Source organism: Mastigoproctus giganteus, chromosome 13 (genome assembly GCF_048544385.1).
Source record: "Mastigoproctus giganteus isolate SK-2022 chromosome 13, ASM4854438v1, whole genome shotgun sequence".
NCBI classification, from domain to species: domain Eukaryota; kingdom Metazoa; phylum Arthropoda; class Arachnida; order Uropygi; family Thelyphonidae; genus Mastigoproctus; species Mastigoproctus giganteus.
The window spans coordinates 37,518,347-37,532,711 of NC_143587.1; the positions used below are offsets into that span (position 1 = coordinate 37,518,347).

A 14,365-nucleotide genomic window follows, 5' to 3' on the forward strand; every position below is an offset into this window, starting at 1 on the left:
GTCTCCCACTTTGTAACGAGGTTATCACAGGGAAGTGATCGCTTCCGTATGGATTCTCCTCCACTTCCCAAGTGAGTGAAGGGAGTAGAGAAGGGGAGCAGATAGAGAGATCAATGGCAGAAAAAGTACGGGTAGGCATGTGGAAGAAGGTATTTGTTCCAGTATTTAGAAGGGAAAGGTCATTGTCATTTAGCATATGCTCTATGACTCGTCCCCTTCCATTGATGTTAGCACTACCCCACAGGGTGTTATGTCCATTAAAATCCCCGAGAAGTAAGAAAGGGGGAGGCAACTGCGTTAGAAGATCATCAAGGTCTTCCTGGGAGATGTCAGTCCCAGGTGGCAAATAGATAGAGCAGATGGTTAATAAAAATCCCACCGTAAGGCGAATTGCTACGGCTTCTATGCTAGTTGTAATTAGCAAGGGCTGCACTGGGGTCTGGTTACCCACAAGGATAGCCACTCCCCCATGTACAGAGCCATCCGCAATTCTATCCTTTCGAAAAATTGTGATGTTGTGCATGGTAGGATCATCATTTGCCTTTAGATATGTCTCCTGCAAGCAAAAGCAAACTGGCTCGTGCTTTTGCAGGAGGGCCTTGATGTCATCAATATTTCGCCGGAATCCACGACAATTCCATTGTAGAAATTTAGCCATTATTTTGGCTTGGTGGGTCCATCAGGTGGCTTCCGAGGTGCTGAGGGCTTACTTTTATCAGTCCTGTGTTTATCTTTTTTGGGAAAGAATGGATGCTGTCCCGTGTCCATTTCTTCCTCCGTAAAGAGTTCCAAGACTGAATCTTCGGGTACCTCCTTCTGCTCAACATCCATATTTTCATGGGTAGTAGGGGAGACTTCCCCTTTCTTATTCTTTGCTTTCATAATTACCTTTGTTACTTGTGGAGCATTAGGAGGTACTGATATAGGAGTGGCAGCTGATTGGTTTTTCTGTGCAGGTTTTTGAGAACTTAAGAGATAAGGCGCGATGGGAGTGAAAGACTCCTTTGGAGGAATGGTCATGTCCATCTGAGTTCCGACGGAACATCGCCCTGCTACCTTCTGGGCGTAGGGAGGTAGGTTTGTTGATATTCAGGGGTTTGACCGATTTCCTTGCCTCCTGGTATGATATATTTAGCTCTGCCTTCAGCCGTTGAATTTCTTTTTCTTCTTTCCACCTCTGGCATGCTCGTGAGTAGGCTGGGTGTTCGCCTTCACAGTTAATACAGGTGGGTTTTGCGGCTGAACATGCTGTTGTTTCGTGGTCCTTTGCACCGCATCGAGTGCATGCAAGGACTCCACGGCAGGCCATTTGAGAATGTCCATACTTCTGGCATTTAAAACACCGTAAAGGGTTCGGAACGTATGGACGCACTGAACAGTTGATGTATCCAGCTTTAATCTCGTCAGGAGGTTTAGGAGAGTTAAAAGTCAGGATAACGCTCCTGGTTTTAACAATTTTTCCATCCCTGCGCGCAGTAATTCTCTTGACGGCAGTAACTCCCTGTGGTTTAAATTCAGAGCAGATTTCCTCCTCGGTTACGTCGAGAAGGTCCCACTCCGAAATGACACCTCTCGATGAATTGAGTGTTCTGTGTGGTGTCACTGTTATAGGGATTCCTCAGATTGATGTTACTTGGAGTAGATGTTCAGACTGCCTGTCATTTTTTGTTTCAATCAAGAGGTCCCCAGAACGGAGCCTCTTAACTGACTTGGGTGAACCTGCTAACCCATCCAACCCTTTTTGTATAAAAAAGGGTGACATTTTACCAATCGGTGTTTCATTCGTGGAGTGCATAATTAAGAACCTTGGGACAGGCCCTGATGGTAGTTCGGTTCGCTGCCTCTTTGTAGCAATAATGCTATCTGCCTCTCCGTCTCTGTTTTCAGATAGGGACCGGGTTGGGGCCCCTGAAGAAATATATTTATCAGGATTCATGAAGTTTTGAAGTGGTTCAGTGCCCGGGCTCCCCACCCACCACGGAGCCCAAAGGGACGCCCACTACCCGGCATGCAATAAATGCGCTCGGGAGTGGGAAGGCAGGGCTACCCAGACACTATACCCGCACCGCCGCCAGCCTGAATCCTGTCCCTTGGACCATGAGGGTAGGGGCATGGCATTGACACGGTTGACCCTCGCAGGTGAGCCTACCAGCCGATTGATCCTAGCTGGGCCTTCCAGGACCACCCGTCTTGTCGAAGTAGGGGCCAAAGTGGTGTATTGAAGCTGGGCCCCTCAACCACCAGGATTCCCCCTTTCCGAATTTCCACGGGTCGCAGCACACGGCAAACACGCCGGATTCCATTGATGTAAGCCTGGAACCTGGGCTGTGGGCATTGGATCCCAGTGATGCTAATCTGGAAGTCCAGCAGCGTCACTGGGAGGTCCCCTCACCACGTACAGGTGCCCACGTCGAGGGGCCAATGACATTAAGAGTAGGAGATTTGCAGATTTACTTGACAAGTACAGGTCGATGTTGCAAAAAAAAAAGACGTGACTTAGGGTTAAATTTGAAAGTGTCTGCAATTCTACCCAGACACGATAGTAGGGAGTACATTATGAGAGCCTTGTCAATCACTTCGGCCCTGGAGGAAATGTGCAAGGCTCAAGGGGTAGAATTTTTTTTCAGCCTGGTCTGTGCTTGTTAACAGGAGAGACTGCTTCTACAAGAATATTTGCTGAAGCTATCGAGGCAGTGTTAGGTGGGTCTGAAAATTGCTAGCTTCGAGGGATTCACAGACTAAACGGTTAAAAGTAGCCACAGGTAGAGGTGAAGGTGATTCTAACACTACTTCTATTAGAATAAGCAGCAGCCTGGAGTGAGGGATGTTGGGGGTTTCAGGGACTGATGGCAGTTATCGTGAAACAGGTGGATATATGGGATGTGTTAGGGTAACTAAGAATAAGAATAGGTACATGTATACTTGCATGTTGTTATTATTTTTTATTATTATTATTAGCTATATGGTGCAAGGAAGCCTGAGGCTTATGCTGCACCAGCCAAAAAAAATTCCTAAGTTACCCTGAGAGAGAGGGAGGGGGGAAATCAACAAGAAAAAGAAGAATGATGATATCCACCTCAGGACCCTGGGTGTGGCAAGCAAATACTCACCTGATGTGAGCCCCTGGAGTTATGCCAATGCTAGAAGTATAGTAAATAAAATTGATGAATTTGAAGTGTTGGTCCAGACATCAAAGGTGGAATTGTTGGGATAGCAGAGACGTGGAATTGTTAGGATAGCAGAGACGTGGTGTCACACATATGTAAGCAATGCAGAACTGGAATTTGGATAGTACAATGTGTACAGAAAGGATAGACAGGGTAGGAAAGGAGGAGGTGTTATGCTGTTAATTAAGAAAAACGTAAAATCAAAAGAAGTGCATCCAGTTGATATAGATGAACAGTGCACTGTTGAGTCAGTTTCGTGTGACATAAGCACTGCAAAAGTAAAAATAAGAGTAGGAGTATGTTATAGGCCTAATGACTCGCATGAGTACAATGAACAATTGTACAGAGAAACATAGTGGGTTAGTAAATCAGAATGTCTTATAATGGGTAATTTTAACTTCCCAGATATTGACTGGAACTTGTGGGTTGGTCATTCACACACTAGTAAAGACTTTTGTGGATTTATTGGATGATTGTTTTCTGCAGCAGCATGTTCGAAAGGCAACCAGAGAGGGTAATACTCTTGATCTGGTTATCAGCACTGATCATTCATGTTAGGAATTTGCAGATAAAAGAACCACTAGGTGGCAGTGATCACAGTGTACTGATGTGGGATTTACTTAAAGATATAATTACCATCAGGGGTAAAGGTGACTACAGTGACCTCAGACAGTTTTTAAATTCTGTACAAAGGAACTGGATGCAAAAAATAATTTTGATATCATATACTTGGATTTCAGGAAAGCTTTTGGCACTGTTGCGCATGGTAGACTACTGTACAAATTAGAGCAGAATGGCAGAAGGGCAAGTTGCTACAATGGATAAAAAGATGGTTGAGTGGGAGAAGACAGAGGGTGGTAATCAATGGGTGCTGCTCTTCGTGGACTAATGTTAATGTTATTAGTGGAGTCCCACAGGGTTCGGTGTTGGGTCCACTGTTGTTTTGTATACAGTAATTTATCAATGATATTGATGAAGGTATATCAGGCTTAGTGTCGAAGTTTGCAGATGATACAAAGGTTGGCAGGGTTGTTAATGACAGTAATGGCAGTATGTTACTGCAACAGGATCTAGAAAATTTGGGCAGATGGGCTGAGAAGTAGCAACTGAAGTTTAACATTGACAAATGCAAAGTACTGCATATGGGTAGAAATAACCACACAGAAACATACCAACTATGTGGTACTACACTTAAGGTGGTAAAAAATGAAAAAGACCTGGAAGTAATTGTGCAGTCAGATATGAAGTTTTCTGAGCAATGCAGACAGGCTGCCAAGGCAGGTCATGAGGTGTTGTCAATGATATATAGGAATTTTGCTAGCAGGGAAAAGGAGGTGACTGTCCCTCTGTATAAGGCAATGGTCAGACCACGCCTTGAGTACTGCACACAGGTCTGAAAGCCTCATTTTAGGAAGGATGTAGATTTGCTTGAGCATGTACAGAGAAGGGCAGCAAGATTGGTGAGGGGAATGAAGGGATCCTCTTACCAAGAGAGGCTTAAGTTCTGCAAACTGCAGCGGCTGGAGACTAGGCACCTGCAAGGTGATCTGATTGCGGTGTATAAGACCTTGAATGGGTTGAGCATGCTGAATTCTGATGGGATTCTTCCACTTGTTCAGATTACGAACCTAAGGGGGCATAAATTAAAATTGTGGAAAGACATGGAGAATAGATGTGTGGAAATTTGCCTTTAGCCAGCGGGTCGTTAATTGCTGGAACAAACTTCCATCTGTCGTGGTGGTAAATAAATTTAAATAAATTTAATTAAAGGTTAAATAAATTTAAGGAGGAACTGGACAAACATTTAGAGGGGATTGTTTTGTAATTTTTTTTTTTTTTTTGGCTGATGCTGCATGAGCTCGTACACTTGTTTTCTTGCATCACATGCCACCACTACTACTACTACTATACCATCAGCATTTTTTTTTCCCCCTTAGCATAATATGCCAAACAAACTATTTAAAAGCTTTACCTCTAACATGGACCTTGTAAGCTGTAGAATAATTATTAAAAATTAGCAAATAAAAATATGAAATATATGGCCAGATTGTCTAATTTTATGAAACCAATCATGAGGCTGTGAATTTAGATTGCTGAAAATCATCATACTTGTTATACCATAACATAAATAATGTTTTCCATTCTCAAAGAATATATGAACCACACTGGTTTGGGTAAAGGCATAAGAACTATCGAAAACTGTAAATTATATGCTGTTTCTAACAAGGGTTATGACAGAGCAATAATAATTAACAAAAAAATGAACAGACTGATTTAAATAAAGCAAATAAGTTCAAAGTGATTGTAATAAACACTTACTGGAAATCCAGGAAATCCAATTTCTCCAATTGGTCCAGGTTTTCCAGGAGAGCCAGGAGGACCTGGGGGTCCAGGCCTTCCTCTTTTACCTCTTTTACCCCTATCTCCCTTTTCTCCTTTAGCACTCTATCAGAAAGTGAGTTACTAAATTAGAAAACAATTAATAATATGCTTTTATAAGTACAACATTACAAATTATGGATACACATTTGCATAAATTTCTTTAAGAATTCTGAGATTAATTGTAGATAACCAGTCTCACATACCATAAATAAGTGAATTTTTTGTGTTAAAGTAATAATCACATCTAAGTATAAGATTTCTTGTACACTTTTATATTTTTTACCTTTTTTTTTTTTTTTTTTTTTCTGGCTATTCACTAGGTTTCTATTATTTATCCACCACTTCATTTTTTGCTCCCTCACAACTTTCACATTTATCCATATTCCAAAATATGGATTAATTTTTTACCTAATTTATTTATAAATATGTCACTGTCCCTAGTAATAATCATCATCTATGAAATGTGGCATTAAATTTCCAAGTTTTCTTGCACTACTCTATATTATCCTGTAGAGTTATAGCAACTTTGGAAATAGCTGGGGTAGTACAGGGCTTACTGGGAGTCTTATAATACTAATACAGTGAGGGCTGAAAGTGACTGTATAACTATAGGACCATGAAAAAATAAAAGGGAAATTAGTGAGGAGATCAGAGTTAAATTGCTAATTAAGACATTATAGAACTCCATGATAATTATCAGTATTAACTAAACCATGACAATGATCTATAACATTATGAAACCTCTGCAGGTTTCTTGTTCTCATGTGCAACTCACCACAATGAACTGGATATCAAACCATTGTAAAAGATGACTCATGACATAAAAGAGCAACTGACCATTAAATGACTAAGATTACAAGCAGACAAAGCATCATAAGGGAGGCTTATTCTGATTTAAAACCTCCTACTTCTTTTGTAAATAACATTATTTTCTAATAATCAGAGAAACAGCTTCTCTTCAAATGAGGATATGTTAAAACATTGTTATTTGGTTTTTTTTAAGGAGCATTAGCAACTAAGGCCATATTGTATTGCTCCGGGGATATACGGTGGTCATTCCCTGACCTTTCCGCATCCTCCGTATTTGGTGGCTCACAGGCTCGAACCCCGTCTAATCAAGAAGCATGTGCTATGCACTGCTGCTCCTGCCCACCTGGTTATGGAGGTGCCTATGTTAAAACAATCTTAATTTTTTGGCTGGTTTTAACATCCTAAACCCTGACATCTAAAAACAAGTTATATTTAATTTTATTAACATCACTGTCCAAATGTACTTGGAAGTGGAATTTCCACCTCCTCAAAAAAAAATAAATAAAATAATAATAAATAAATAAAATATAATAAAATTTAAAATTAAATAATATATTTTAAAACAACAAAAATTAAATAATATATATATTTTAAAAAAACAAAAATTAAAAAATAAATTACAAAAAAGATATTTTCACCTACATTCTTGAAACTGTAATTCAAATAAATTCATAATTATTTTAACATCCCTCCCATATGCATAGCTTCCTAAACTTTCCTTTTGATGAATCTTCCAAATTATTTTGAAATTATTTAAAGTGTTAAGGCAGGAATATCTAACCTACTGATAATTTCTTCACATTGTGCTTTCTGCAGCAATGTAGCCTACCTCCACTCTCAAGTTTAAACCTAATGTCACAAATTATAGTTTCACATTTACTTTTGAAAATAATAGTACATCAGTATAATAACATTTAACATTTAACAATACTATTATAACCGTATAATAAGAATATTATTAGTATCATGCAATAATTTCTGGATTTTCATATTTAATTATTAAATCATATTTTGAAAAATGCATAACTAGTGGTAAGGAATCGTTCTTATGGCATGACCTTCAGCATTGTATCTGTTTTGGCTCCTGGCCAAAACAAAAGTTGAATGCTCCTTGTGTTAGAGCATTGGAATGCATGTTCATGTAACTGTAATTTCATTGCTTCCATCACTGGAATTATATTAAACGTTTTCAATGTCTTCCTATCCATAGTTAAGTTATTATTAAAATATTCTTGCTTGATTATGCTAATCATAATGTGGTTATTTTTAAACATATTTAGACTATTAACCTGATGAATTATTATTACAATTTTAACTACCCACTGTGCCAAAATTTTCCTGAAGCTACATTTTCTGCCAAATATTTACAGGGTTATTATCTATAAATTTTGATATTTCCAGAAAGAATACATACTTGAGTTTTGGCATTCACAGTGGTAAATGATGCAAGAAAGCAAACTTATATAGTATCAGCGAAAAACTAAAAAAAAAAAAAAAAAAACCCACACTTCCCACATTACCTATTCAACCCAACTAATAATTTTCTTTGTTCCTCCTTCATTTATTCAAACTACACACATTCAAAACACCAGATGAAAGTCTGTTCTACCAATCCACTACTTTAGCATTAGCATTAGTAGAGGCATATGATGCAAGAAAGCAAGCTTATGCACCATCAGCAAAAAAAAAAAAAAAAACTTCCACTTCACCCCTCCATTCATTCGAAATACCTGTCCAGCTGAACTTTAAATTTATTTAGGCTATCAACTTCCACAACAAGGGATGGAAATCTGTTCCACCAACAACTACCCGCTGGCTAAAGGCAAATTTCTGCACATCTATCCTACATCTGTCTTTCCTCAATTTGAATTTATGCCCTCTCAGGTGATTATTCTGAGCAAGAGGAAGAATCCCATCAGCACTGAGCATACTCAAACCAGTCAAGGCTTTATACACCTCTATCAGATCACCTCGCTGGTGTCTAGTCCCCAGACACTGTAATTTGCAAAATTTAAGCCTTTCTTCATAAGAGCAACCCTTTGTTCCATTCACTAATCTTGTTGCTCTTCTCTGTACTCGTTCCAGCAGCTCTACATCGTTCTTGAAATGAGGCCTCCAAACATGTATATAGTACTCAAGGTGTGGCCTGACCATTGCCTTATACAAGGGAATAATCACCTCCTTATCCCTGCTAGAACAATTCCTGTATATCACTGACAAGACACCATGAGCTACTCTTGAAGCCTGTCTGCACTGTTCAGAGAACTTCATATCTGCCTGCACAATTACCCCCAGGTCCTTTTAATTCTCCACCACTGTCACTGTAGTACCACAGAGTTGATACGTTGCTCTGGGGTTGCTGTTTCCCATGTGTACTACTTTACATTTGTCAATGTTAAACTTCATTTGCCACCTCTCAGCCCATCTGCTCAACCTTTCCAGATCCCATTGCAGCAGCAGCATAGCGTCAGTTAGTGTCCTTAACAACCCTGCCAACCTTTGTATCGTCTGCAAACTTCGACATTAAGCTTGATATACCATCATCAATATTATTTATAAATACAGAAAACAATAATGGACCCAACACTGAACCCTGAGGGACTCCACTAATAACATTAATCCACGATGAGCAGTGTCCATTGATTACCACTCTCTGTCTTCTCCCCCTCAACCACCCCTTTATCCATAGCAGCAATTTGCCTCCAATGCCACACTGCTCCAATTTGTGCAGCAGTCTTCCATGTGCAACAGTATCAAAAGCCTTTCTAAGATCCAAGTATATAATATCAAAGTTATTCCCTGCATTCAGTTCTTTTGTGATTGCATCATAGTATCCAATCAAACTGGTCAGGCAAGACTTCCCCTTAACAAAACCATGCTGTGTCCGAGCTATAACTGAAGTCTTGTCTAGATAATCCTGCAGTGCTTCTTTAGCCAGTGGCTCCATTAACTTTCCTGGAACAGAAGTTAAACTCACAGGTGTATAATTACTTGTGTCAGCCTTTGATCCTCCTTTGTGAATTGGGGTCACATTTGCACATCTCCAGTCTATGGGTACCTCCACTGAGTCCAAGGAAGCTCTCATAATTATGGCTAAGGGTTTGCTTACTTTCTTTGCTGCCTCCTTTTATATAACTGGATAGATCCCATCCACCCCAGGTGCTTTTGTTGTGTTTATCTTCAACAATTTCTCCTCCACTTTACTCTCAGTTATTACAAGATTATCTAGCTTACTGCCAGAGTTGAATACACCTCTGGCATGAAACTTGTTGGCTGAAAGAAAATTTCTGCACAGCTATCCTGCAACCACTCTTTATCAATTTAAATTTATGTCCCCTCATGTGTGTGCATCATCTAAGCAAGAGGAAGGATGCCATAAGCATTTAGCTTACTCGACCCATTCAAAGGCTTAAACACCTCAATCACATCTCCTTGCAAGTACCGTCTCCAGATACTGCGATTTTCAGAACTGGAGCCTTTTTTTGGTACGTACCCATTTGTTCTCACTAATTTTGTTGCTCTCCTCTGTACCCATTTCAACAGATCCACATTCTCCCTAAAATGAGGATTCCAGACCTGTATGCAGTATTCAAGATGTGGCCTAACCATTATCTTGATTAATGGGTTTTAACAATGTGGGTTGTCCAGCAAGCCTGTCTGCACGGTTCAGACAACTTCATATCTAACTGCACAATTATCCCAGTGTGATTTTCATTCTCCACTACCCTCAAGTGCTTTACCACACAGTTTGTATATTATTCTGGGATTATTGCTATTATATATGCAGCATCTTGCACTTGTCAGTGTTAAACTTCAATTGCCACTTTTCAACACATCTCTCTAATTTTTTTTACCTTGCTAGCATATCCTGATTACTGTCATTAATCACCCTGCCAACCACTATATCATCTGCAAACTAGGATATTAAGCCTGATATGCCTTCATCAAAATCTTTAATAAATACTGAAAATAATGGGCTCAACAGTGAACCCTAGGGGTCACCACTAACAACCTTAGTCCAAGGGGATCAATGCCCACTGATAACTATCTTCTTCCACTCAACCATCCCTTTATCCATAGAAGTCTCTTTCTTACTCCTAATGCCACACTGCCCCAATTTGTACAGCACTTTTTATGTGAAACAGTATCAAAAGCATGTCTGAAACCTAACTTTATGATATCAAAATTATTTTTTGCATCCAGTCCCTTTTTTGCTGCATCACAGTATCCAATCAGATCAGTCAGAGAAGATCGCCTCTCAACAAATCCATGCTGTAACTGCAGTATAAATACATTCCTGTCTAGATGGTCCTGCATTATTTCTTTATCCAGTGACTCCATTATTTTCCCTGGAACAGAAGTCAGAAATTACTCACTTAATCCTTTGATACCCTTTGTGAATTGGGGATACATTTGCACATCTTCAGTCCATAGGGCCCTTCCTTGAATCCAAAGATGCTCTCATAATTATGGCTAAAGGTTTGCTGCCTCTCTGAATATAACTGGATAGATCCCATCTGCCCCAGGTGCTTTATTTGCATTCAATTTCAACAATTTCTTTTTCACTTATCAGAAAATCATTTAGTTTTCTGTAATATGCTTACAGAATCCCTATCTCTAAATCTGATGTGTAAATGTATATGCAATCTATTCAGTTTTTCAGTAACCTGAGCAGGATCGTCTACAGTTAAACCATTCATGTCTAGCAGACTAATGTGATTCACTCCTTTCTGTCTAGTGTTTACATAAGTAAAGAAGGCTTTGCTACTTTTCTTTGCAGGAGTCTTCTCATAATGTGATTTACTTTGCCTAATTCAACTTGTGATGTGATTGCAGACTAGTTTATGCTACTGTAGGTTTCTGTATCACTGATAATTTATAACCATCATAATTTCTCACTATCAGCAGTATATTTTGTTTTTTAAATTTTTTGGTATATTTTTCTGTGCGTAATGAGGTTATATATAATGTAATATAATCTGCTTTATTTAATATCGGAATTATTACCTTTATCTACTTTGATTACCATAACATGATATTCCTACCCGATTTCAGTTGTTTTAATGCTTTGTACTCACTACCAGTTAGTACTGGTTCATCACTTACGATTATACAGTAAAATCTCGTTAATACAAACTCAGTCTATACAAAGTACAGGTAATCCTCATATAACATGGTAGTTAGGTTTCTATAAAATGTCGTGTGTTGTGCAAAACCGTGTTATACAGGACTCAGAAAAAGTATAAAAAGGGGGGGTTACATTCCAAAAATTCACTATTTCATTAACAAAATGTTAACAAAACTAACAAAAATACACCATTCTAGATTTTGTGTATCATCTGCTCTCTAAAAAATTAGTAATCTGGGTTTGTTTGCTTTTGCTTGATAAATCTTTGTGAATTACATCATACGGAACTAAGCATTTTTGAAGCTCCCTTTTGAACTTTGGGCTCCTTTCATTCAAGAATCTGCATTAAAAAAATAAGATTCTAATTTCTCTGCTAACTTGATGCCTTTCTGTATGCTTTTTAGAGTAAAATTTGGAAGTTTAGAATTTTCATCTGTGCTATCATAATTCTTGAATGCCTTCAGTAATCACATCTTTTTTTATTTTTTTAGGAGCATCAGCGACTATGGCCATGTTACTCTGCATATATTGTCTATAAATTGCATGTCCCGAGGTCGATTTTCTGTTTTGCTAGACGAAAAAGCCGAGTTTCTGGGAGAAAAAGCCATGCTACCCTCACCCGACAAACTCAGAAACATTGTGAAAAATACCCATAAAAATTCCTCCTATCATTGACGGGATTTGAACTCAGGTCTTTTCCACTTGGTGTGGAGTGGAGGACCATTCTATCAACTGTGCTACCCACGAAGGCTTCAGTAGTCATATCATCAAAACCTTCCCCTTCTACCGACATAGTAAGTTCTACTATCACACCGATTCCGTTTTCTGCCGGTTCGACCATATTTCCTGAATGAACTGACTGTGGCCATACATTTTTCAACAAGCATTTAACGTTGACGGTTTTACTTCTTTCAGCAATAAAGCTATGATTCTGATACATATACAATTGAGAAATGTTTCCATGCCTCCATTACTTCAATATATTTGGAATCAATTTTTTTCCAAAATCCATTGTAACGATTTTCTGATGTAATGAGTTTCAAAGGTGGATATAATGCATTGATCTAATGGCTGAATGAAAGAAGTTGTATTAACCTAGTACAACTGTGGTGGTAAGAACGTAACTTTAACGTTTGGATGACTTAAATCCTTTGGATGGCCTGGTGTGCTATCCAATATTAATAAAACTTTGATATCTAGATTTTTCCACAAGTTCAACAAGCACAAGTTCGATAGCATTGAACATAACACGGGAATTTCCCAACAAAATAAAATACAGGGATTTCTCAATATTTATTATTTTTTTTTTTGACTAGCGAGTCAATAGCAGGGATTCAAAAAAAGTGGAAATGTTGAAAAATTACATCCAACATAGCATGGTTTTCCCCGCACAAAAGCTCAAAAATACTGTTATGCGAGATTTACGAAAAGTATCTAACCGTGTTAGAGTGAAACCATGTTATATAAGTACCATGTTGTGCGAGGATTGCCGCAATTTATCAAACGTGTTAAGAGCTAAACTGTATTGTAGAAGTACCGTGTTATACAGGGGTTGCTTGTACTCGTTTATATGAAGCACATACCATTCCCCTGTGCAAGGATATTACAAAATTCAGTTAATATGTATTACAAAGTTCGTTTTCACCCCATGAGAAATAAATATTGTTATTTTGTATGTTTAACACAAATCTTGGCACAGCTGTCTGATTATACAACATAAGTGCACTCTGAAAAACATCATTGTTAAAGATGAGATGTTAAATTTAAAAAAAAGAATAAAAACAGTTTTTCTAAGTTGTTTACATATACTCCCTTGCTCTCCATGGGATCAAGGTCGGTTGTAATTGTTACGCCAGTTCAAAGAGCCTTTTGCTACAGCATACAGTAATCTATTTTTTGTGCCATTTTATGTGAGCTGATGTCTTTTTTGGAACTTGTGTCATTAAATTAATTTAAAGTTTGTACATATTAAATCTGATCTGGTAGTGTTATGGTTACAAAATGTAAACTGACAGAATTAAGCCTGGAAATTAAACAGAAAATTATACAAGTGGCTGATAGGATTGAACTTAGCAAAACGGACATTGTAAAGGAATACAACATGCCTTTACCTACTTTATCTACAATAGAGAAAAACCAAAAAAAAACTTGAAGTGTGTGACTTTGAGCAGGGATAAAAAACAGAAAGTGAATTCCTGGTTCAAAACACAAGGAGTGTGAAACAAAACGTTTCGAGTGGTACCAACAAATGCATGCATCTAATTTGCCAATATCAGGTCCGATTTTGCAAGAAACATGACTTCAAAAGCAGCAGTGGCTGGCTCCAAAGATTTAAAGACAATAATAACTTGGTTTTGTGAAATGTTTGCGGCGAGTCTGGATTAGTCGACAAAAAATAAGGATACAGACTGGCTGTGTTATGTACGGTCCAGTCTTTAAAAATATGAGGCAAAGGATTATTTTTAATCTTGACAAGCCAGCTTTATTTTATAATTTGCTACCAAACAAAACATTTGCTGTTTGAGGAGAGTCTTGTCATAGTGGAAAATTAAGCTCTTATGCTGAAATTCGAATGGCAATACAAAACTATGATCCCTTGTGATTGGTAAGTTTTCCAAGCCAAGATGATTTAAAGAAGAAAACCAACTTCCCTGTGATTATGAAGGTATTAGAAGTGCTTGGTCAAAATTTTTCAGTCTTGGTTATCAAAAGTGGACTGAAGAATGGCTTCAGAAAAAAGGAACATTTTAATGATTCTAGATTGGTTAACTTAAGTGCCGAGACACTTAAGTTAACAAATATACAGCTGTTGTTTTTAACCTCCCATTACCACCAGTTTTATGCAGCCACTGGATCAAGGCATTATTTGTAACCACAA

General features: G+C 38.3%; 1 protein-coding gene across 1 annotated transcript in view; it reads right to left on the reverse strand.

Moving 5' to 3' along the window:
- Positions 1-14,365, reverse strand: part of LOC150075973 (uncharacterized) — a 369,694-nt gene that overhangs the window by 139,723 nt on the left and 215,606 nt on the right. The window contains exon 17 of the mRNA XM_090387222.1: positions 5,487-5,612. Within this exon, the coding sequence (XP_090243348.1) occupies positions 5,487-5,612 (126 nt within the window). The remainder of the gene's footprint in view (positions 1-5,486; positions 5,613-14,365) is intronic.